The sequence below is a fragment of the Leiobunum rupestre genome, chromosome 4 (genome assembly GCF_980474605.1).
Source record: "Leiobunum rupestre chromosome 4, qqLeiRupe1.1.hap1, whole genome shotgun sequence".
In the NCBI taxonomy this organism is placed as follows: domain Eukaryota; kingdom Metazoa; phylum Arthropoda; class Arachnida; order Opiliones; family Sclerosomatidae; genus Leiobunum; species Leiobunum rupestre.
This window is the reverse complement of record NC_143387.1, coordinates 52,783,494-52,809,453: the sequence shown is the minus strand read 5'-3', so window position 1 is coordinate 52,809,453 and position 25,960 is coordinate 52,783,494. Positions and strand designations below refer to the sequence as shown.

At 36.4% G+C, this 25,960-nt stretch overlaps 2 protein-coding genes across 3 annotated transcripts in view; one reads left to right on the top strand and one right to left on the bottom strand.

Moving 5' to 3' along the window:
• Positions 1 to 3,823: 3,823 nt before the first annotated feature.
• Positions 3,824 to 8,265, bottom strand: Mob3 (MOB kinase activator 3). Of its 2 annotated transcripts, none has more exons than XM_090173218.1 (7): positions 8,079 to 8,265; positions 7,671 to 7,821; positions 7,509 to 7,602; positions 7,316 to 7,449; positions 7,132 to 7,247; positions 6,979 to 7,065; positions 3,824 to 6,381 (listed from the first exon to the last, which is right to left on the bottom strand). In XM_090173218.1, exons 1-7 carry the CDS (start codon positions 8,112 to 8,114, stop codon positions 6,325 to 6,327), a joined length of 675 nt encoding a protein of 224 aa, XP_090029344.1. In that variant the 5' UTR covers positions 8,115 to 8,265; the 3' UTR covers positions 3,824 to 6,324. The 2 variants fall into 2 exon arrangements, with proteins under 2 accessions (XP_090029344.1, XP_090029343.1); XM_090173217.1 differs by having other exon boundaries at positions 3,825 to 6,381; positions 7,671 to 7,836.
• Positions 8,266 to 19,768: 11,503 nt separating this feature from the next.
• The window catches only part of LOC149948244 (uncharacterized), a 67,483-nt gene continuing 61,291 nt past the window's right edge, over positions 19,769 to 25,960 (top strand). Inside the window, exon 1 of the mRNA XM_090173216.1 lies at positions 19,769 to 20,122. Within this exon, the coding sequence (XP_090029342.1) occupies positions 20,074 to 20,122 (49 nt within the window). The 5' untranslated portion in view covers positions 19,769 to 20,073. The remainder of the gene's footprint in view (positions 20,123 to 25,960) is intronic.

The window sequence follows — 25,960 nt, the reverse complement described above, 5'->3', positions numbered from 1 at the left end:
ATTTGCCCTTTTGCGAAGACTGCGTTTTACTATTCACGCTTGTCTCATTAGAATTAAAAACTAATATATAATAACCTATTTTACAAATTTACTTCTGCAGTTTTTATACTAAAAAGTGTCACTGACCACTTATCAGGAACTGAATTTTCACTGCACAACGTTACTCGGACTCACTCCTACAATCGGGCGAAGAAGAAGGTGGGGAAAAACCGGGAAAGCAGTTCTTCTCTCAGTTACGAATTTTTAATTGTGGCCGGTACTAACTTCATCAAGGAGGGGATAGGAAAAATACGTAGTCCCGGGAAAATTGTGCAAATTATTTTGTAGGCGGCATGGCTCTATTATTCTTTGTAAAACCTTTTCGAGGAGAGTGGAAACATAGCTATTCTGTGACAATGGCCGTGGCTCTATCCCCACAGTACAGACTTTGATGACATCAATTCCGGGTGGGTAAAATACCCGGAATTTCCCGGGTGGGTATTTCTACCCACCATACCCACATTATCCGCCGGCCCTGAGGGCGGGGGCTTCTGGCGTCAAGGGGCCCCTCTAATTGGCTTTTGAGTTAAGTAAAGGAGGCCGCAAAAAAGAGTTTAGCCACGTCAAAAATTTATTGAGGGTCCAGAAAACGAGAGAGAAACCACTCGCGAAATCCGGTGTACACTTAAATCATAATCGTTCAAAAAAACAACTATAATAATATGTAAGCTTTTCAAAAAACGTGGCTACACCCTTGCCGCTAACAGTATAATCCTTTCGGGCTGGATACCTTGGGGAACGGAAGGAGGTTTCGAGATGGGCACCAATGGGCGATGGAGTTTCCCAGGAATGTTGGGCAAGAGTTTTGCGGATCTCAACAAAATTATTTACTAGCTCTTTTATAGATATATAATATAGGAAATACAATACGCACTATCTTCTTTATCATTGCACGTTTGAGCTACGCGATTTACACGTTATTTATATTAATTTACTGTCGTGAACCATATTTTTCGTCGCGTTGCATTGAAAAAAGTTTAATATTTAATTTGTAATTATTTGTTATTTTTTCTATTGTTTGTTGATCAACATCAAAATTAGTTGATTAGAATCATATTTTTGTTAATTATTTATGTTATGGAAAAAGTTTAGTTATATTTTTGTTTAAGTAACCTTTAATTGCAATTTTCGCTTCATTGATTTGTTCTTGAAAATTTACTAATATAAATAATGCCAATATTATATGATTTTAACTTGCTCCATTTTTAGTTGAATTATTGGAGCCCAAAAATTGACAATGGTGGTACATTTCCCATAATCCCTTTGGAGTCTTTCAATGTAAATACTTGTGCCGCGATCCAATACGGGTTCCCAATATGACCATTTTCCTCTATCAAGTTTCATAAAAGGAACTAAATGTTTTCGGTATATCAGTCAAGATGGCACTGGATGATACTTTTTATAAGAGACGTCAAGCTATATTTAAAATTCCTCCTTTAAAGATGGCATCATTTATCTTCAGTCTTACTATGACTATGGTTTTTCTGATCATAAGGAAATAATAGCTCGATTTCAATATTTTCTTCGTTTCTGGAGAAAACTATTGTTACTAAATCTTGGAAATTACTTCACAAGGTTGAAAGAGAAACTAGTCTAAAAGTTCAGTGATAAACTCAACAAGAGACGTTAAAGAACTTCGTCACGAGTTTCATCACGCAAGGTTAAAAGACCAACTATAACAAGGGAGTTTCATATTCAAATAAATCAACAAGAGACATTAAAAAACTTCATCACTCGTTACACCAAACAAAAGGTTCAAGACAAACTACGAGTTCAATCCACACCTGACGAACTTCCTTTTGGGTAATAAAAGCAATAGAACCATAAAGAAACAATTATCGGGAGAAGGTATTATATTACTAAGAACACGCGTACGCTTAAAAAGTTAAAGCATTGAAGACTCTATTTCCCTTCACACACTTACGTACCGCCATTATTAATTATTGGACTCCCATACTCATAAAAAAAACTAGGGGCATTCGGGCATATGTAGTTTTATATCTATGAAGGTAAATTTTTATTACGATAATCTTTGCCGTATACCATTCGCAAAACTTAGGTATATTAACTTACAAGTTCACGTAAAGACTACCCGTTTATAGCTCTGCCACAAATAGATCGAAATTTAAAATAAAACTTTTTGTCAAATTACCTTGCAAGTTAAGTCAAAACCAATATCCATTAATCAAGAATGTATTTATGAACTAATAATATGGGAGACCAAAAATCCAAAGCAGTCGGACTTAAGCTTAATTACATTCAAGGGTATCTTTTTGAATTTGTGCAATAATAGGAATTCTGGTGTTTGATATAAATTTCCTAAAATAAACACATTTAAATCCCAGTTTAAGAATTTTTTTAAATCATTTTTCCACTAATTTCAATAATTTAAAAAAATTATGTTTGTCGTGTTTTGCTTACCTATTTCACCTTTGATACTTTCCGTCTATCTAACAATAGTAAATCACATGGGCTCAACAACTTTTGAATTGGTTTGCCCACCCGCGTATCCTGAGGGTGGGCGGTGCCCACTCTTTAACATAGGATGGTGAATTATATATAAAACAATAGGAATACACCGATGTGGAACTAATATTACGACCTGGGCCGACTTGTTGGAGATTACGCGGCCCGCAGCTATCTGTGTTCGAGTCTCGGTGAAGCCACTAATATAAATTATTTTTCGCAGCTCCATCTACCGTGTCGTCGCTTTCCACAACAAACAAACAAACAACAACACTTAACGACAATCCGTCCATAGCAATAGTCCCACTTCGATATATATATATCTCGATGTGGAACTAAAAACCACCTATTGAAGTAAAATGACGTCATTTGGCTACACTTTTTAACCTGCTCAAAAAACCCAGAACCAGGCGAAAAAAACCACCTATTATATGAAGGCGGTTTTTTGTCCACGAACGATTACAATAGATTGAAATATATTAAGTGCAGTCCCGCAGATATTATAAAAACGTGGTTTTTCGACCTCAAAATGTAATTTTAACTATCGTACCTTCGCGTTTGAAATATATATTTGGGAACTAGGGGACCCACAAAATTTAGACTTTGATATCTCCGGAACCGCTACGGCCACAAATGATAATGATGCATCATACGATTTGAAATAGCGTACTCTTGCGTTTGAGATGTAAATTTGGAAACTATGGGGCCCACAAAATTGGACCTATCCCGCGTTACCTCGATGTGGAACTAGTAGTTCGACTGATGGGTATTACCTCCGCCCAAAACCACTGAGCAACGCTGAAATTCCAAAAATGTAGGAATTGCAAATTATAACATTTTCTGAAATCCATTTGGAGAGGGATAGAAATAGGGAATTGCAAAGAATAACATTTTCGAGCTTATCGCCCCCCCCCCTTTACAACCTCCAAGTGGGGGCCGCCACGGCCGTACTACCTATGCCTCCACTGTTGAAATTTCTTTCCCCTAACGGATCCCCCCCATGTAGTCAAGCTATGGATTCCCCCACGAATATTCTCCGTAAAAGAATCTATAGAGTGATAGAAATATTAAAGTCTTTATTCCCTTTAAAAGTAGAACATAGATGAACTTAGGCATAATCCATGGGCCTTTTTTAAGTATTTATTTTAATACCATCAGTCTGTTTAAAAGTTTAATATTTATTCTCTGCAAGTTTTTTTTTAAAGAATTTTCTATTAAAACTTAAGATTTTCCAATTTATTTCGATATTTCTAAATTTGTATGATACAAAGTAAATATGTGAAATGTACAAATATCCTATGAAAATAAAACTGATACTGTAAATTTGACTTTTGATCAATACGGACTACGTAATGCTATAGCAGACTATCATTTTATAATTAGTTTTTTATACACTTAAAAAATAACTTTTGGAGATTGGGCCTATACTGTTCGTAATTTGTTTTTGCTTTGATTAAAAAAGGCTATCATAAAATGATAGTCTGAGAAAGTTATTAGGAAACGGCTGAATCATAATTACTATTAATAATTGATATTAACAATAAATTAAATTACAAAAAATTTCAATATAAATTTCGTATTCATGCATATATAAAATTGGTTATAAGAACAGTGATTGTGACTTTGTGGCTCAACACAATTAAAACTGTACAAAATTACAAGCCATAGTATAAAAAAAACTATTCTAGATCCTAAATCCGTGGACGAAAGAATTACCCAACACACTACAGATTTTGACCCAGGTTGCGTGTCTTTGGCTGAAATTATTCCCTTATCTGGGGTATTGTTTATCACAAAGAGATTTTCGAAGATGAGGTCCAAGTAACCTAAATGCTCTGAATAATTTGTGGGTGTGTTATTTTGTTGCCTTAGGCTAGGCGCCCACTGGCTCTCCGTTTCATATCCGTTCTGCCTTCCACGAGTCATTGTCTTCATTACAAAGCGAAGGCTTGTGAAAGGTAGGACGGAGACGTTACGAAGAGCAGTGAGCACCTGGCTTAAGTCAACCCAATTACAAGCAGCAGGCTACAAGTCAGATCGAAGAAGCTCTGCTCCATGATCCTATTTTTGATCAACAGAAAAATGATTTATACCAAATGCATCAATTTCTATTAACAGTTTACATTAGAGTAAAGTAAAGCTGGCAAGCAAATAATTTACAAAATAACCAACAGTAAACTCTTTTGACCCAGTAGCAGGCGAATTATTTCAGTATTTCAATAAGATTAAAATTAATATGACTTCTAAATTTATTTTGGGATGTTGTATTTTTCATCCAGCGGGTACAATCTATAGGATCTAGTCAGAATGGTTTTTTTTAATCTATCATGATCAAGCTAAACTGTTCACTCGAAGCACTTTTTAGCTAACCCGCAAATAAGACAATGTATCACAGAAAAATTAACATGTACTTTTTGAACTTTAGTTACAACATGAACCATCAACCTTTTGCTTTATAAAACAAATTAAATTTTGATTCTGAAATATTTTAAAGCCAAAACACCCAAAAACGAAACAAAATTGGGTTGGTGGTTCACAGTTAATAACACGTTACATTTTGCAACAGTTTTAATATAGAGATTTTATCAAATAACTTAAAAAAAAATCAATTTGAATAAAATTAACATTATTATACCACAGAAATTAATTTCCATTAACAATTAAATCTGCTGCAATTTTTTTTTATACATATAAAAAAAATAAACTATCATACTTGATATATAAATACATGTACAGAAACGATATTTTAAAATATTCAGAAAGACAATGTCTTGTAAAAGTTTAAAGCTAAGGTTTGAAAATAACAAGATGAGAGATAACGGCGCATTATGATTGCCCTTTTTTTAAGGCGATTTAATAAAAATACACCACATTAGGGATGGATCCCAGGCTCACAGATAGGGCAGAGCTACGAATAGTGGCTATCATGTCATTTGGATTAGATAAATTTTAAGTTAAAATGAGGTAGATAGCAACATTTTTTACCCTACTTTATCCGAGACCCTGATGAAGCCCCTTCCCAAATTACGATAACAGCCAATATTTTACACTAATGCGTGCAATAGAAGTTTCCTTCCAATAGAACCCTAATGCAGTCCTGGGCAAGATTATATTTAAATAGTTTCATTCCTTTCCGATAGTCTTTTGAACAGGGCAGCCTAACTTATGAAAATACAAACAGTTCCGTGTATTCTTTAAAAAAATTAATAACTGCATTTAAAAAAGAAATTGGTGGTATACTCTAAATCTAACGATATTAGAAAATCTAAAATATAATTTTTAGTAGGATACTGCTAGAAATTTACAATAGCAAACTGAAAACTATACTTATGGAAACAACAGTGCAAGATCTCAACGTTAATTCGTTTTTATAATTATCCTTTTGAAATATTGGTGTCATCAATTTGGGAAGGGGGAGCATTTTTGGAATGACCAAAACTACCTACTTTCAAATTTAACATAAATAAACACTTATTTAAAACAATTTACAAGGTTAGTGGCTGGATTAGTTTACGATTGTTCGCACAATCGAATTGTAAGGACTAAGGGGGTGCGACTAGAATAAAACTTGCGAAAAGTATATATCCCAAAGATAAAATAGATCTTACAAGTTTACAATGAGTAACTTAATAAAAACAAATAACTCGCATGTGTTTAAAATAAATTTGCGCACATGAAAATAAGATTTGAGTTTTGTAACAAAAATCTTCAAGCTATATCAGTTCAAATCTCTTCATATTTTTTTACCCCATCACTTAAATATTAATCTATAGATAAATTTGTATCAAAGTAGTTTAAATATACACAACTGTTTTCATTTCATCTTTGATGATGGTTAGGTACATAATCTTTGCAGATTTTTTTCGTCATTTCAACCTCAAATTGAAAGTAAAGGTAAATTGATCAATTAGTCAGAAAAAGGTACAGGGTAGGGAAAATATAACAGGGTTGCCACAAATAGACCTAGAGTAAAATTACCTTCAAAAAGTGTAAAAATAAAATTTAATTCCCTGACTTTTTAAAATTAACTAACTTTTCCCTGAATGTTTACAAATTCTTAAAATTCCCCAACTTTCTAGGCCTATTTTTAAATTCCCTTACTTTTCCCTGACGTGTGGCAACCCTGTATAATTAATAGAGTAAGAAGCCACTAAAGCAGTTTAAGGAACCAATAAAACCACTCTAAAATCAACAATAAAATGCAGATCAATCTAAAAAATAAGATGGATGGGCCCAAACAACAAAAACCATGGAGTTTAGGGTAAACCCACATAATGAGTAAAAAAATGCAGCAGTCTAAGGTGAACCATCAGAATCAGTAGAAAAACCCAAGTGTCTAATGTGAAACCACAGAATGAATAAACCCAGAAAAACGTGGGAGAAACCACAGAACCAGTCAAAAAACTTAATAGCTTCGGGTGAACTGACAGTATGAGAAAAAAGTTAAAGTATAAGGTTCTGATGTACACTCACCAAAGGCTCTAGTTCTTTTTGGCTAACCATTTCAAACTCTGTTATGAAGTAGTAGAAGTGTTTGTAGCACGTATTTACGTGAGCTTCCTAAAAAATATTTTAAATGAGCAAAGTTAAAACTCACTCTACTAAAACCTGCTGGTATAATCTTACAGCTCCAATTGTCACTAGTCTATCAAAATGATGGATATAAACATGAACAAAAACTCTAAATAGCCTTGTTAAAATTTTTTTACAAGTTGGGACAAAATTCTTGGGGAAGGGTATATCTGTCAAGAAAATTTTATTATTCATAATTTAATATAAAACAGGATTAACAAGAGAATGATCAACTTACTGACTGTTACAGGGAATAACCTGTCATTATTAATCTGGGCCTCTACCCAATCCATTAATAATGATATATATTGAGGGGCTGGCAATGGAGTTGGTTTTTTATATTTTGCCCCATCCGCCCATAAGTATTCGAACCTTTGATGTAAATATCGATTAAACATGTAACCCATAAATAACCATGAGTTTAGAATTACTTTGGACCACCCGACATTGTGGGACATGACTCTTCGATGCAATAATCGGTTACTGTCCCGTAGATTAAGTTTATTCTATTGAAGAAATCAACCACTAAAAGTAAAAATTAATATATTATTCAAATGTACTTTTTAAATGATATCTTATAAGCTAAATCTAACCATGGACAGCGAGCCAGTCACAAAGATCTTCACCAGGTGGTAATTTTACGACTTCTCGTAAGTTAATTCCAGAATTAAGAGAAGCCTGAGCATGTTTGTGCAATGAATAGCGCAAGGTACCAGGTTCAAACTTCTTTTTGGGTCGGAAAGTCTGACAATGAGAGGACTGTGCAATGTTAGTATATGGTAAATTAAGCGCATGGCACACCCATGGTGTGAATCATCACGGAAGTAAACTAAGAGGTGCCTAATAATCTTTAAAAACTCAAGGACATGCCAAGGCTTATATTAAACTGTTATAGCATAGCTTGGTTTTTCAATCTTTTATAACTAATATCATAGTTTTTAAACTTCGAACTGAAAACCTTAAAATTTAAATAATCTTGAATTATTAATGATATTTATTACCTTTCCTTTTTGGAAAAATTCGACAAAACTAGCCATTCGAATTTTGAAACAATCGAACTAGTCACCACAAGGTGGGGTTACTGATACTGATTACTTATGGCCAGTCCCAGACGGATGATTATTTTGTTTCATCAAGTCGGCGTGAACTGAATTTATAGTGCGAAAAGATTGCGAAAGGCGCGATAATCAAATTTTGTCAGCGACTCTTGCCAAAGATAATATATAACTACGTACCCTAGGTTCGAAATCACGGCGTTTCTCGATAGCGCGTTTTCTGTTGAGGGCGCGTTGCCAGATCGAAAATCTGAAATTATCGTATCTACGCCAAAAAATTATCGATTTTCCTGGAAAATTATCGTACATTTCTTTTTGGCGATAAATCTTAATTCATACATAAATGCGATGAATTTAGATGATTTTTTAAAGCACTACATGAGTTTTATTTCAGGGAAATAAACAAAATGTCTATTATCATTATTAACTGAACTTAATATGTTTAAAAATGTTTTAAAAAATGCGGTAATAGCTAGGAGTAATAAACTCACACTCTGGACTACGCTTACAGAAAATGTATATCATTCATTTTTAAGTAGAAAAGTTATATAAATTAATAATAAAATATAAATCGTTCGTAGGTTTTTAAAAAAATCTAAAGATTATCGTACATTATAGTACGTTGAGTCAGAATTATCGAAATAATGGTACAATATCGTACGCCATGAAAATTATAGTACGCCCTAAAAATTTTGATTAAATTATCGCACTGTGCGATAATTATCGTACGTCTGGCAACGCACTTGAGGCTCTTACCAGAGAGTGTAAAGATTATGAGAGGCGTCTCTCTTTCAAAAAAGCGTACTAACTTTTTTTTCCCAATAATGTCCACTACTACCGTAAGAGCGATGGCGCCACCAGTGGCGCCGTTCTCACAGCGCGTGCGTTTCGATGTTAGGTTTAAAAGAGACGCAAAAACTTTCCAGATTTTTAATGCTAGTTTTACAAGGTTTTTAAATAATTTAGTATGTCTGGGGTATATTGTTCCGTTTTAAATTGTAAAATATCGAAAACAAGAAATCCTTGTTTATATTTTTTTAAGTTTCCAAAGGAAAAAGACTGGTAAATTCGCATTTTCATTAGATAGGCTTATTGGCATATTAACTTAATATAAATTTTAGTTTTTATTTTGTGGCTGAAAAATGTAAATAATGATGGGCTTACAAATAACACTACGGAATATTTACACGTTAACCATAGAATTTGCGCGAATCATTTCATTGATGCCAGTTTCATGAATATTAGAACTAAAAATAGGCTCACACCATCCGCTGTGCCAACAATTTTCAGTTTTAAAGACTCTACACCATTGGAAATTTCAGAAAATGGTAATTTCAATTCAAGCCTTGCTACTCCTCTGGGAAGATCTAAAGGATAATTTTGGTTTTAAGTTTTTATTAACGGACAGGATTAGCCAAGCTTTTGTAGATAATTTTCTTGGATCTATAAGACAGAAAGGAGGCAACCGTGATCATCCGAATCCACAACAATTTCGAGCTGCATACCGGGCTACCTCTGTGAATAATCTCTTGAAACCACCGGATTCTAATTGCATTGATGATTTTAAACATTGACACTTTTAAAACTGCAGCTCCAGAACCGGATGAAGATTTGTCCAATTTTGAAAATCTTGTAGTCTCGCAAAGCCAGGGGCAATGTTCCGATGAAGACTTAGAATTTTGTAATTCTATTGAAAGTCCAAACCTGCTAAAACAAAATGTTCTTAGTTACATTTCAGGATATCTAATTCACCTCTGCTACTCAAACCTTCAATGCTCTTCTTGCATAAGTCAACTCAAAAAAGACAATCCAATTGTTGACCCAACAAATCTGCTATTTTACTTTAAAGCTTTCAAAACAGCAAAGAATTCTTCTTTCGGCAGCCTCATCGTACCAACTGATAGTTTCTTCAAATTTGTAATGGAGACAAATGAAGTATTTGACACCAGTTTTAAGCTTTTATCGCACATGACAAATATTAAAGGACGTTTGGAGAGATTCATCATTCAAAGAATTGACAAGAAATATTTTAAAGCTAATGAAGATTCTCCATGTACAACTGCATACCAAAACATGATATCTTTTTTCATAGAATTCTGCATACATAGTTCCCTTAAAAAACAAGATATCAACCATGAATACATGAAAACCCAGAAAAGATTAGATAGGAAACTGTTAAAAATACAACATTAATCTCATTTTACCTACTTCAATGTTTCCTCGTATTTTTTAATTTATTCCGCTCTAATTTGTATTAATTACATCATATTTTTAATTTATTGTGTTGTTAAGCCTCGGCCATTTCATAAAATTTACAATGAATTTCCTTGGTTAATCAAACAAATTAATTATTTTAGTATTAAAATATTATAAATAGTCCGCTTTCTTGTACTTACGTTTCTTTATTTCCATGGAATTGAATTTTATTAATTTTAAATTAGCATAATTCAAATATGTTCAACAGCCATGACTGATGAAAAATATTTTCCGGATGTTTACAAAATTGAAATTTCTTTGAGTAGCGCCATCGTGTGGCGGGTAGTATCGGAACCTCTCCTATGGGCGCGCGCTCTCAAAATCTTGTACGAAATTTTAACGTTACGGGAATGGGAAGAGACGCCTCTCATAATCTTTACACTCTCTGCTCTTACTGAGTTCGCGCCGGAAGTTCGGAAAAATCGGGCTCCATAGCAGGGTGGGAAATAAGGAATTTCAAGAGATAACCCAAGATTATATTACTCACCTTTAGTTTTCTTTCGTTTACAAACATTTTTAGAGCTACAGGCATGATCCATTATTGTTTTAAAACCATATAACGCAAAAATATCTGGTATCTTGAAAACCGCAAGTCAAAAACAACGGCGCAATTTTCACTAAAACTTTACGTTTTAACTATATGTCGGTAGCCCTGCCAGCTCCATGGAGGCCATTTTTTCCGACTTCCGCAGGGAACTCAGTAAGAGCAAAGATAATTTAAACTCGTACCCTAGATTCGAAATTACTCTTTCGTGCGTTGCCGATAGCGTTTAACCACTTCCCGCCGGAACTCAGAAAAAATTCGCTCCATGGTTTGCGCCTTACCGCAACCACGGCCAACTTCGATCACGCGCTATATAGCGCGGCAGCGCGTGATCGAAGTTGGCCGTGCCGCAACCGATGGAGCCCGATTTTTCTGAGGTCACGTGCCGGAAAAGGGTAAACGCTTCGTAACAAAACCGTCAATGGGAAAGCTCTCAGTATTCGAATCTAGGGTACGAGTTTAAATTATCTTTGGTAAGAGCCTGCGTTACGTTCAAGGAGCTTGATTTCCAATCTAGGGTACGTAGTTATATTATCTTTGCTCTTGCGTTCATGCGTTGTTCTTCTTTGATGAAAGCGGAGAAAGCTGCAGGACTCTAGCTTCTGCAGTCTGCACAGCCACGGCCAACTTCGATCACGTGTACCCCGCTTTAGCGGCCCCGTAAATCGCCTGAATTTACCGTGTATATATTTTCCCACCAGGGTTTCGCTACGACCAAAATTTAATGTTAGTCAGATAGGAAAAATCCACAAAAAACAATTATTTTTAAATACATTTTAAAAAACATTGAATTAAACCGAATGTAAGTTAATATTTAACTAATAGTACAAAATTTTTTAATGATTCTAATTTTTTAACGGTGTTTATAAATTATAAAAGAGTTAAACAGAAACCAAGAACATCCTCTAGATGCTGAAAGCAACATAGTATTATTGTTTAATACTTGAAACACATGTAAATAAATAAATAAAACAATAAGTGAAAAAAGATTCACTGTAACTTCAGGGTAAATATATTATTTTAACATTTTTTATTAAATAATATTAAGTTAATATATATTATATATTATAAGAGCAATAAATTATAATTTTAGGTTTCAACAAGTTTTAAGCTTTCGTCTTTTTAAACCTAGAATAATATTGTATATTTAGTAAGGGCCGGTTTGTAATTTTATCTGACTGAAAATTTTTTCCATAATAAAGATACAAACCTGAACAGAAATGATCCTCCTTGAAATGCAGGCTGAAGACCATCTTAGTCCATCTATCTTTTACCTATTTAGTTCCAAAGATGTACCTAAGCATCTTTTATCTTCAATTATATTAGTTTTAAGATTCTTACTCTTAAAACTAATTAGATTTACAGAAAATACTACCTAAGAACGGCTATAAACTCGTGAATTTGCTATATATATATATATATATATATATATACTATTAATAAAGATTTGTTATTATTAAAGATTTATAAATTTTAAGAGACATTATTTACGCGTCAAAACGCTCTAAACACCTCTACAGCCTTCAAAACTATGTATTCTAATATGGCGCCTTCGCGTTAAAAACGCGTCTCTTTTTCTTCATTTAATATTTAAAGGTAATATTTTTTTAAATTATGAATTATACATAAATATATTGCGAACAGATAGTTTAACTTACTATACCTTGTTTTTTCTAAATAGGAAAGTGGAAAACCGAAGAAAAAACATTTCTCCGCGATTTCGCTTGTATTCCCCGCCTTTGGTGATAGTAGGTTTTTGGTCATATGTAGCGCCCCTATCGGGATTATTCATGCACGCAAATTAACATTAGATGCGAGGTGATTTACGGGGCCGCTAAAGCACGGTACGCGCGATCGAAGTTGGCCGTGATACAACATACTCGCCCCATATTCCAAATTTGAAATTTTCAGTCGCCTCAAACTTTTAACTAACTGTTATGGCGACCACCACTTCTATTTTCTTAGACTTTCAACTATTATTTTTAATACGAGATGGCGCTGTAATAGAACTGAAAACAAGTTGGTCTAAGAACATTAGAAAATGACGTCAAACGCCGCTGGCTTATAAGACTCTCCATTGAGTTGGGAATATTAATCCAGAGGTCCAATCAAAACGTCGGATTTCAGTATTTCGCGAAACAAGTTTTTAAAAAATAAGAATACTGCCGTCTGCTCCCAAATGATGAGAAAACCTTTTCATTCTACCGTCTATCTCAATGGTTCGTTCAAATAAGACGCGTTTTCCGGCAAAAAGATTTTTTTTCAAAAATAATGGATGGCGCCACGGGTCATATGATAACGTTTTCTCGTAATTTTAGCTCGGAATAGATTTTAGAGGAGACGGCATATTCGTAATTTTCAAAAACTTGTTTCGCGGGGAGCAGATTTGATTGGATCTCTAGATTAATATTCCCAACTCATTGGTATTTTCACTTTCGACTTCTATTGATAGCACCTATTAGCGAATTGGCTGTAAAATGGAACAGCTGACGAAAAGTACATCGCGTCATCTTATGGATAAAATAATTTTAGCCATTCTACTGACCACGGATCCTTATCTTTCCTTTATAAAATGATTCATTTATTTATACTTTGTTGAGACCATGGTTGAGACTCGCCGCGGGTATGCAATACCAAATTACCAATGAAATAGCGAGCTGAGTTGATATTTTTAAGAGGGGGAGGAGCGTACTGTTAGAGCGGAGGTGGATTGGGAGCATCTATTTAAAAATTCATGTAGTAAGCTCTATCTTTATGTACAAGCACTACAATTTAAAATTTTAATTAAAGGTATCGCCACCTATCGATCGAGTTTTATTATAATCATAAGTAACAATATTTTGTGCAACACAATATTTTTATATTATCTTACAAGGCATATATTTATGTATATATTAACTTCCTAGCTTTCTTTTTACAATCTTAATCGTCTCCTTATTTTCTTTTGACATCATTTTCGCTAGCCAATTTATTAATTTATTTCCAGCTGTGCTGACCAAGAGCAAATACACATATACAAGTAATACCAAAAGTAGCATAAGACCCAAAAGTGTGTCAGAACGGTATAGTAGTTAATGAGAGTTTGTCGCAAAGTAAAAGGGGGAAACGAAGGGGGTCGGAAAATACGTCATCAAAATCGAGGTACTCTAGCGCCGCCGAGTGAGGCGTTTTAAAACGTATGTCAACGGGCGAGTAAATCGAAGACAGATAATCGCCCCAGACTATAATAGACTAAATATAAAGTTGCTAGTACTATTCCAACTAGTAGGTTATGTAGTGTGACTAGGTCTCACTAGAAGTTTTAATAGGCGCGAAGGTACAGCTGACACACTTTTGGGTCTTACGCTACTTTTGGTAATACATAAAAATTATTTACAATAGGACGAGAAGAACAAATATCATTCAAGAGAGAAAAGATAAAAAATACAAAAAACACCGAACCAACATAATACAGTACTAAATTGTTACACCAGCGTTTGAAAAATCTGGGTGATAATCCAGAAGCTGCTCCCTTTCCGTACCTCTTGATAGCAGATCCGGTGCAATCTTTAGCTAATTATTACACTGACGTTTCGGTGACACTGAATTTCTTTAACAAGCGAGAAACACTCTTCCTCCTAACCCTCTATCGGGAAAAAACAGGCGTAACAGCGACTGTTATCACAAAGAACGGACGTGTTTGAAAAACAGTAGACGCTAATCCTGTTTATCAAACCGAAGACAATATTCGCGACCGAAACGAGTCTAGGTGGCGTAACGGCGCTAGCTTCTCTTAGATAGCGCCTATGATCTAGCCAATGAGGTAGAATAAATAGAGATCCAAATCCGTCTTCCAGGACCTACCGTTTCGCGGGACAGTATTTGTTGAGTTGGAGAGTTAGGACTAGTAAATGAACTTAACTAAACCTTAATATATTTTTCAAAAGTGTCTGCTTATAGAAACAGACGGCGCCAACACGATTGGATAAAGTTGAAACATAAGCCTAATTCTTCTACTCAAATAAAACATGTCCCGCGAATCCCAGATTTGTTTGGATCTCTATTTATTCTACCTCATTGGATCTAGCATCTGATACAGACAAATTTAAAAGTCACAGGAACGTTTTTTCTTAAATAAACTTATACAAATATAAGCAAACGATGCAAAATTTATATTAAAATGCAAGTATCATTATTTATAAAGTCAAATTTACGAATAACAATGAGGAAAAACTATCGTCTGCTTTAGCCGCTAGCCTGCTACCTATCTAGGTTCCAATGGTGAACCAAAGGGGGCGTAGCGATAGTTTTCGGTTGCGATTAGACCTCATACCCTAGATTCGAAATCACTGCCTCGCCCCAAAGATAATATAGAACTCCGAACCCTAGAATCGAATTCTGAGAGCTTTCCGATTGACGAATACCAAATCATGCTTCGAATACCACATTGTACTTCGAATACCAAATCGTACTTCAAATACCAAATTGTACTTCTATACTTAACAATCACGAAAACCCCAGCGGTTATTAGACCACTTTGCAAACTATTCGAAATACCAAATATTTTTCTGTCCATTTCGAATATTCGACTATTTGATCAGCAAAAACGAATATTCTCGATCATTTTCAAGAATTTTTAAATTCAACGTACCGAATATTCGATTTAGTATTCGATCAAATTATTTTGTGTAGCATCATTAAAGGGCAACGCAAGTGGCCATGTTGGGGGGCGCTTCTACAAGTCATAAGTTGGTTTTCCAAGGAGGATTTTATGCAGCGCGAAAACCTAAGCTTGTTCTCCTTGGTGTAGCCACGTGGCGCTATTTCGCTCTCATTCGCGAATTTTTCGATTTTCTTAGCTCACCACAAACGAACCCAGGATTTTAGGCTTAGCTTAATTTATTTATTATGTAGAAAAGAACTGAGTTAGTTTCCGAGAGTTTGACGTTGATATTTTCGATTTAACAATGTTTTGGAATAAAATTATTTGCTAATTGAATATTTTTTATTATCGAGGTTGAAACATTAGGCCTTGGACGTGGTAATTCTCTGCCGCTAGCCTCACCTGGGATTAAGAAAATCCAAGACCTCACACACTTGGTTCTATATCTCTTCTCCCTTAACAATTTCCCTATCATTATACCCCGACAGAATATTTATCTTTGTTTTATTAGATTTCTTTTGTATAAAGGATCCGATTTGTCGGTAAGCTCGGAAACTTCTCTTTCCTCGGCCATTTTCGCGACTTAAGAATGCATGGATTTTGCATAAAAAGAAATACTGAAAAGGGGGAAAAACAACCGCAAACTCGAAAGCGAAAGCTCTAGCTACGCCACTGTGTAATGCTATCGGCTTTCTGTGAATGTGCATTTTCGAGATTTTAAGTAAAGTGTCCATGTAACGCTCTATCAAACGTATGCTTAGTTCTTGTAATTTTCTGTTGATCCATGAGAAACAAGTATTCCATATACGCGGCATGGTAGCTCCTACAATTTATCCCTACGCGGTCACGACACTAGGGGGTTTCCTTTCGCTTGTTCCGGGATTTCGGAGTACGGTAAGAAGAGTAACGCTATGACGTCATTTTACTCTGATTCTGTGGTGGCGAATAGTTCGAGTCGGGGTAAAAATAATTTTCCAAAATGGCTGCATGTGGCCTTTTTAGCAGATAAATTCTGGCTAGCAGACGACAAAATCCGATATACTCTTATATTTCCTTTTCAGAAGGAGTAAAAAGAGTAGCCCTAATACCCCGGAACAAGCGAATAGTTTATAGAGTGTTGTCGTCTGATACGATTTTGAAAACTTGTAACGTCACAGCTGTAGTGTTAATAGTGGCCGCCATGACAGTTACCGTTTTTATCAATAGGCAAATTACAATGGTGACGTCGCAGGGTTTCAGACGACAACACTCTATAGGGCGGAATAATTCTCATCCCCGGAACCGGCGAATAAAACGTCTTAGGTTAAAAAGTGTTTTAAGTTTGAGAACAGGCGAAAAGAAACCACCTTATATATAACGCGATTTCAGAAATATTACAAAATAAAGCGGTGACGAACCAATCCCTATCCCAAAGTAACCTTACCTAGCTCACCTTAACCTAAACTAACTTAGGATTAACCTAAACCTATCCTTACCCTAAAATAACCTTAACCTATCCTTCACTTAAACCAGAGGCGTACCGACCCGGGTTCATGGGGTACATTTTGAACCTGGCGCCAAGCTGTCTTTCAAGTAAGGGGCGCCAAAAACACACATCTTTCAAATATCAAAGCTATTTATATATATTTTTTTGTATATAGGACCCATATATACAAAAAAATAATAGGCGGGCGCCATTTTGAAATTTTTTAACCGGGCGCCATATACCCTCGGTACGCCTCTGACTTAAACCAAGAAGCATATATAAAACTTGTTGGAATTGTTATATTAATAAAGCAATGGAATTAGAAATGCTATGTTTAGTCGCTTCTAAATTTTGATAGTACAGTGGAGGAGCGTTAGCTTAGCTGTACGAAAAACGTAGCTCCAAAGCCAGTGCTGTGCTTTAGTTTAAAAAGCCATTACCACCGATCAACCAAATCACTATAATAATCGTAACACCGGCCTGGCACCCACCAATAATTGAATTTGAAGGGGAAAACCCTCGAAAAGCATTTTAGCTAAAAATCACGGCTGAACCCCCCCCCCCCCCCCAATAATAAATAGATTTTCCCATTTAGTCCGATTAATTTAAATATAATACGTAGAGACAAAGGCGGGGAGGGGCATTCAAGTCCCTCGAACGGTACTCTAGAGAATGAGGGGGAGGAGTAGAATCGGGGGGAAACAATGAACAAGTAGATAGGATTACCCCCCCCCCCCCCCGGCTACGTCCCCGTACTTCATAATCGTTTGCCTTTAACCTTTCGGGTCCTCCTCCGCTATCATTGACAGCTTCCGAAAAGGCACGCAAAACCCTGGACGTTCTCGGCATAAACTAGCCGCGCGCTCAGCCGCCGAAACTTTTTCGTTGAGGCCTGCGTGGCCGTGGCGACATCTGCTGGCGCTGTCTGCGTACATCCTTTCGCGATGTGTTCGAAGTGTTGCCAAGTGGTCCCGAATCCCGCGCAAAACGTTTCTTCAGAGCGACAACGGGAAAAATTAAAAGTTCGCCACTAGACAGCAACGGGCTGAATAGACGTTATTCCTATTTCCTCCAATGACGGATTTTGGAAGCTGATAAATAGAATGGGGGAAGCAGACGATATTTGAACAGGATTTCCTTGCATTTTCTGCTATAATTTATTTATTTAACACCAAACAATTTACGGCAACCCGGATTTCCAGTCATTGAAGAACAGTGTTTCCAAGCATTTTTTAATGTATAAGAACGGTAAGTGCTTCATCAGCTTCCAAAATCCGCCGCTTGGAGGAAATAAGAATAACGTCCATTGAAAACATGCACTACTACTTTTCATAGATGGGTTGGTAAAATACAGTTTAGACTGATTTTTACTACGCCAAAAATGTAACGTCGACCAAAAACATCTCCGTTTGGCTGCGTTCAGGTCAGCCGCTTTTTACTGAACGGGTTTTTTTGGCTTCCGGTTTTGACGTCACAGCAACGAAGTCATCGGCTGTAAGAGCCTCGTTTTGGCCCTAGTGAAAACCCGCCAATATTATTTATAACGTTTTTTAGAAAACTAAAGATATGTTTTAAATATACTTTTTTTTAAGAAAAAAATAGTAGTACTGGGATTTAGTTGAAGTCCAAGGTTGCTAGAGATGCTGCTAATATGCCCTTAGTCTTGGAAGTCATGAAAAAACCAAATCAGCACATGGGACCTATCGTATTCAAGATATGGTATCGGATTTCAAATATAGATGCGACCAACCAACACAGACAGTTTCAGCGAATTTGGTTACAAACAACGACAGTTATTGCTTACGGGATATAATTTTTCCGCCATTTTCCAAGATGGCGCCGTATGTCAACCAAAACTGATACATATGTGACAAGCCGACACAGAAACTGGGATAATCATTACGACAGATATTGCGTCAGTAACGCCTATATTACTAACTATTTCACAAACAAACAAAGTTATTTTACCAGGTAGCTAATTGAATTAATACGCGCTATCCCGCAAATCGAACCTAGGTGGCGCTGGCAACTTTCTGGTCTGCTACACTGTACTTTTCGACGGTCCCCAATAGACGCTTCAATAAAACATCTTCAAGGAAATTGCCAAGAAGTAATATATCCGAGAGACAGGATCTGCATGTTACCGTTTGTTGAAATGAAGGAAAATTTTCACCGGTACGGTACGCATCAAATGTTTCCTTTTAACCAGGTAGCTTTTTTTTTGACATAATAAGGCTTAGCAAAAACACTTTTTTTGACATAATAACTTAATAAAACTTAGCAAAAACACACGTTCTATTTACATGTGAAATGTTTCTATTATTATATATAAACAGTAATTTGCAGGTCCTGGCTTTCGGAAATATTACTTCTTGGCGATTTCCTTGAAGATGTTTTATTTAAGCGCGATATAGAGGGAGACAGTTTTCAGTCCCTACTAGCGTAACAACGCGACTAAGAGTTAAGGTAAAATGCGGAAACTCGTTTCCTGATATTCGTGAGCTGCGGAAATGAGCGGGAAAACTGGCGCCTGGCAACCATGAAAAGAGTGAAATTTATTCCGGCGGAAAACAAAAGAGCAGTTCGGCGCGTGAAGTAGAGACAACTTGTTGCGGAAAACGCCACGGGGGGCGCTAGAAGTTACGATGACGTCACGGATGCTTCGATCGAAGACTCACGCGGGGATGGTCGGGATCTGTCTCGGCCCGTAATAACGGGGGAGACACAAAGCGGTCGAGACGGACTGAAAGCGACCCAAAACGGATTTTCCTCGCTACTCGAGTTTTTAAAACAACAGCGCCCATCGAGGATACCGTCAGGCACAGTCCAAACTGCGGCGCAGCCTTCCCCGGATCGGGTCCAATTCGAAAAGCAGCGTCAACCTACGAGTACCGGCTCGCACCACCTCGGCGACGACGTCAGCGTCGTTCTACCAAATTTCCTCTCTTTTCGCCGTTTTTGTTATCGAGGGGTCTGCCGAGAAATATTTGGTCTCTTAACAAAAATCCGGAAAATATCTTTACTCGAGAAAAAAATGCCACCGAAAGTGGAAAAGAAAAAGGATAATCAAAGATCCGAAAGTCGTAAGTGCTTGCTCTGACACTCCAATTCCTTGGCTGTCGTTTTTTTAAGAGTTCCTTCCGTGTGTGAAGAACTGTGATTGTTGTTGGTGGTTCAGTTTTTTCTTCCAAGCTTTGATTTATTTTGCTAAATAAAACGTATTGTGAATTGTTACGTGTGGCTTTTGTGTCTCTATTTACTAATAAATTAGTATACTTTATTGGTCTTAACATCAATTTTTACAATAAGTTAATAATTTTAAGACTATTTGATATGGAAGTAATGATTTTGTTAAAATTTCTCATTTTCAGCTGAAAATAAAATATATATTTAATCTTAATTTAATAAATGAGCTCTGTAATTATAAATGTTAAAACTTTTAAAAACCATGGTATTTGAGATAATTAGTATGTTTTAAAAGAAGATACTCATGGAGAGATAAAGAAAATTAAGTTTTGTTAATTAGCGAAATCAGGTTAGCGAGAGCTTCCAACCTTGCAAGGTCTTTATCAATCGAAAGAAAAAATTACAAATACAAGCTATATATATATATATATATATATATATATATATATATATATATATATATATATATATATATATATATATATATATATATTATATTTCCTTTATTCCACGAACAAATTGCAATTTCATCAATTATCGTTATTATTAGAAAAGAAGCGATTTAATGAGTTAGGTCCAGATAGATTGCGTCAAAAACTAATTAGAGTAATGGAACTGAAAACCAAAGAGAGCGGGTTTACGTTGGCTTCGCTAAAAACGAGACGAACGTCAAATGGAAACCGTGGAATACTAATGGCGATTAATGCACCGATTTATATTCAAATTTAATCAATTTCCAGAACGATTTTGTAAATAGCGCGTCTACAACATTGATCGGATACGTTTGATATTGAACGTGCTACTTCTAATAGTACAAATTTCGAGAAAATACTATTATTTACAAGTTACAAACGGTACAGCGGTATTATCATAATTAAATTCTTCGTGGAAAATTGTTAAATATTAATTTTTAGTTTGAAGTTAAAGCACTTTGGGATCTATTTATTTTACGGACATGATGTAAATATTAGAATAATCCCAACAGTAAAACTACTAACTACTTCCACATATTAGCCAATCGAGATGTGCCAAAAAGCCATAAGTTACTGCTCTAGCTCTAAATGAACAGTAAATATTAGCGGAAGTAAATAATACCGGGTGATGCGTTGCCCATTGAACCCCGCAAGATGCCGCTGTATTGTTATTTCACGTACGAACGAAAGGGGGTACTCCGGGCGTAAAACATTATTTTCCCCTCACGGAGCGTCTTTCGCCCTTCATTCGTACGGCCCCATTGTACGACCACAAAAGTACAATACACCCGCGCGTTGCTGGAAAGCACGGACAAGTCCAAGGGGCAAAGCGGCATCCTTACGAGATAATATCCATCCAGGCTATAAAAATGATTCATGCCGGCTCAAGGCAGGTTCCACCGCGCGTTAAAATTTTCAGAGTCTAGTACTCCGCGTAACGACGCAAAATGTAATACCGAGTAAACATATTTATTTATACCAAGACGTATTATGTACGCCAAATTTCCCACCTGTCATAGTTTTAGTTAACAAACTGTATATTGTGACAAATGTAAGGGGTAGGGTTTACTTTTACCTTGTAAATTCCATTTACCTTCCTTGGTCACGTTTATGGGCTCTCCAAATCAGCGCTTACAACCGATTTTCAGATCACTGTCGCGTTCTTGTGACCCGAGGCCTTAATTGCGGCACATCAGGTATCGGATTATCCGCGTTTACGTTCGGATATTATCAGATCAGTTGATTTGGAACAAAATTAAAATCCGGTAGTTTAACCCCGAAACTAATCCGAATTCATTGTAAGCTATAGGCGAGTAGATTTCAAATGCCTCACAGTTCTCGATTTTACATATCCCTCGATTCCATTCCTTTCGAAATTTTAATTACTGTTTATTTTGGTTTACTTTCCATATGTATACTAAAAGTAGAGGTCACATAACTGTTCAGCTGTAACTGAACCTTGTCCAGTCAATGATAACAAATTGATGTCGGATGAATATAGAAGATTAACCGATCTGAGCTCTGACCAACGGATTTTCTTCAGATATCTGGCCTTTGGAAATCCAAATACATACTCTAGTCTACCTCTACAGGATGTTTCAAAAGGTTACGCAAAAATTTGAAGGAGTTGTAGGGGGTGAGTTGAGAAGTATACCTATTTTTTCCCCATTTTCCTACGATGATTAAAAGAGCGCCAGAGAGCTTCAAAGTGTGGCCTACTAGCCCATGGAAGTAGGCTGCAACAAGCGCAAAACCAAGCAGCAGGGAAACGCGAACATTAAGGTTTGGGCTCGTGTGATAGGTGAAAAAGGACTTGGTAAACAAATCGAGGTAACCAGCGTAAAAAAGTAAACTTAAACAGAATTTAAAGTCCCTGCTGCTTTATTTGGCGCTGGTTGTAGCCTACTTCCAAGGGCTAGTAGGCCACACTTTGAAGCTCTCTGGCGCTCTTTTAACTCTTCGTAGGAAAATGGGGAAAAACAGGCATACTTCCCAACTCACCCCCTCCAACTCCTTCAAATGTTTGCATAACCGTTTGAAACACCCTGTATACAAATGAAGTATTTCACGCCACAAAGCAAACAGCGTTAGAAATATACTTCTTATCTTTGTTTTCATTTTAGTAAATAGAAAAGTTAAAGCTTTATCTACGGTTCAAGAATAAAAATATCTTGTAGCTCTTTATAGCGAAAAAGTTATTTTCAACGATCAAATTTTCGGCAATTTGAAAGTTAAAGTTCATAACATGGCGGGTTCCTGACCGGAACAATATACAAAATTTATATAGATAGCTTTAACGTGACGTCAAATAATGGATTCCTAGACTGCTAGTGTCGTTCTCCTTTCCCCCATCAGTGTCTGGGCGTACTTGGCGCGGGAATATTACCCGTGATATTTAAGGGACCCATTATGAAACACATTTGTACCAGTCGATGTTAAATGAAAACATATCAGATACAGTTCCCAAAATCGTAGTCGAGCTAGCCTAAGGGTCTCAAATAGCGCAAACGCGTCGTTGTCCCGTCACGCGGCCGCCATCTTGGCCAAATGTTTCGTGAAACTCAGCTTATAGGCTGGCAAGCGCTTAAACTCGAATTAGTCGTAAGTCCCTGAGTGGGAAGATGTAAATTAAAAGCAACAAGCTGCAGGCGGACGCCACTTTCCCGACTGTAATTAACAAGCCCCCTTTATTCAAATTCGATGTTTACTCCTTGCTCCGCCGACAGATTTAGAGCATCTATATGGTACGTACACGTATCATATCCGTTCAAGAATGTTATTTCGCTATAAGTATTGGTAAAATTTACATTATTTACAGATTTTTCGCCCGCGTCTGTTGTCGCTATAGCGTCTATTCGGAAAATTATAATTTTAAATATAAGTTTGAGTAGATTTACGACGGTAAGCCCGGTTCGCACGACCAGCTACCCAATTTTCGTCGCGTTTTCTGGATTAAAACGCGGAAAAAAACCTCAGAAAATACTATTTGTACGAATATGGCTGACTTAAAAGACGAATTTAGAAATGAATTCCAGGGAAACAAACATTTAGAACGAAGCCCTTAGAGGTTCGATCTTAATTCTTACATTTACACTAGATGGCGTAAGTTGAAACATTTTGGTGGGAAGGAAATAGGTATCTACTGATTTATTACAAAATCCAACTTCTGCATGGGACTATTTTAAGCGATATTATTTTGTCAAAACTCGGGAAATTTATGGCGTAAAAAAAAACAGGAAAAAATTAATTTATTTTAGCGGTTTTAAGATAATTTTAAATTTGGACGTTCCAGACAATTGTCGCCATCTGGTAAGAATTCTGGTTTTTAAAAACCAGCCTCAAATAGCGTAATGCAGAGGTTACCCTTTGAAAGGATCTTCTCCTCCGTCGTCTCGGTATAATGCTTTATAGCGTTTTCCATTTGACTGCTCTCGAGCGCTCTAGATCACTCTGATCAACATTTTATGTTCCATTTGCGTGCTCGAATCAAGTTTCGCGTGTTCCATTTCCCACTCTCGGGTGCTCCGAGATCGCCCAAAACCGATCTGCCGATTTCGACAGATCAACGGATCGAGATCGAGATGGATCAAATTTTGGCGTGTTCCTTTTAGACGGCAGACCAAGACGCGAAAATTCAAATTACGGGAATATGTTAATGAAATTTTCCATTTGTGGTTTTACTCTAGTCGATTGGGGCGAGATCTATGACGCAGGGCCGGATTAACACTATTGGGGGCCCTGTGCAAAGTAGAATTTGGGGGCCCTAAAAAATTCAGACCTTAATTTTTAACTCTATTAACGCCAATGTGGTATTCAATTTATTTTTATTTTTAAAACATTTTTTTTCGGGACTTGGCCATTGCAAACGTGGTTACAATATCATCAAAATCTAGAGTACGAAGTAGATCAGTTTCTATTGACATTACAGAAAGCGAGTTTAAACGCGATTGCGTCATACACGATCTCATTTCCGATTTAATTCTTTTCATCTTTGAAAATGACCGTTCACTTTCACAATTGGAAATAGGCAATGTTAGGTAGATTCTCAAGGCGGTGTGAACATTTGTAAATGTTGATTCCAAACCAAGTGATTCCATCATCTTAAGCTGACCAATAACTGATCTGTCATTGTGAGTTTTCGACAGATTTCGCCACTGAATAAATTCATCTATGAAATCGTCACTCAGATCGCGATGATAGGTAGATATCAACTTTGAAGCTGACGCTGAAATACTCTCGGCCGTTATCACATCACTGAAATCATAAAGGAATCCGAACAAATTGTGAACAGTCGAATATGATTGGATCCGATGGTCAAGTGCAGACATAAGTCGATCAATTATGACGTTGTATGTGTTAATTTGAAAGTATTTGCTGCCCGAACTATAAACTGTTTCTGGTGTATCAGACTCATCGTGGGCAACACGTCTCTTTTTTCTTCGAGGGATATCGGTCTGATATAGTTCCACACTAGGAATTGCACTAACCTTCTCTTCGTATTTCTGAAATATTAAGTCATGTCTCAAATCAGAAACAAATGTTTTAAGAGACTCCAAGAGTCTTACTGCAGATCCAAGGTCTATACCAACTTTTTGAAGTGTCATACTCGTTGCATTAAATCTTTGTAGGATGGTGTCCCAGAATAAAATCACGAAAACTATCTCTTTTTTTTATTCATTTTTTTTTACTAAGGAATTAGCTTCATTTCGGACATCAGCCTTTTGATCAGGATCATTAGCGAGAATAGTCAAAGCCGACTTTATACCATCATAACCGTCTGCCAAGGCTTTAGTGGCATCAGCACGGCAAGACCATCGTGTCTGCGAAAGGCTTTTTAAAACAAGGCATTTCTGAGATTTTGTGTCTTCACTTCCATAACACAAGTGTTTGTTCATTACATCCCATCGGTGGGTTGAGGCTGAAAAAAAATACATAGTTTCTGAAGAAACCCAAAAAAGCTAGTAGCAGATATACAGCAATCTACCGCGCAAGTTCCAACCAAGTTTAGCGAGTGAGCCATGCATGGAACAAAAACAGCGAGGTCATTTATTTATTTTATGCGAGCTTGTAAACCAGTGTATTTCCCACTTACGTTGCTGGCATTGTCAAATGATTGACCACGACAGTTCATTATGTCAATACCAATACTTTGAAATGTATCTTGAACAACATTAAAGAGACTTACAGCAGCATGACTAAGAATTGGAACAAATTTCAGAAAACGTTCCACAATTTCTCCAGTATATGTTAACTGGTCCACGT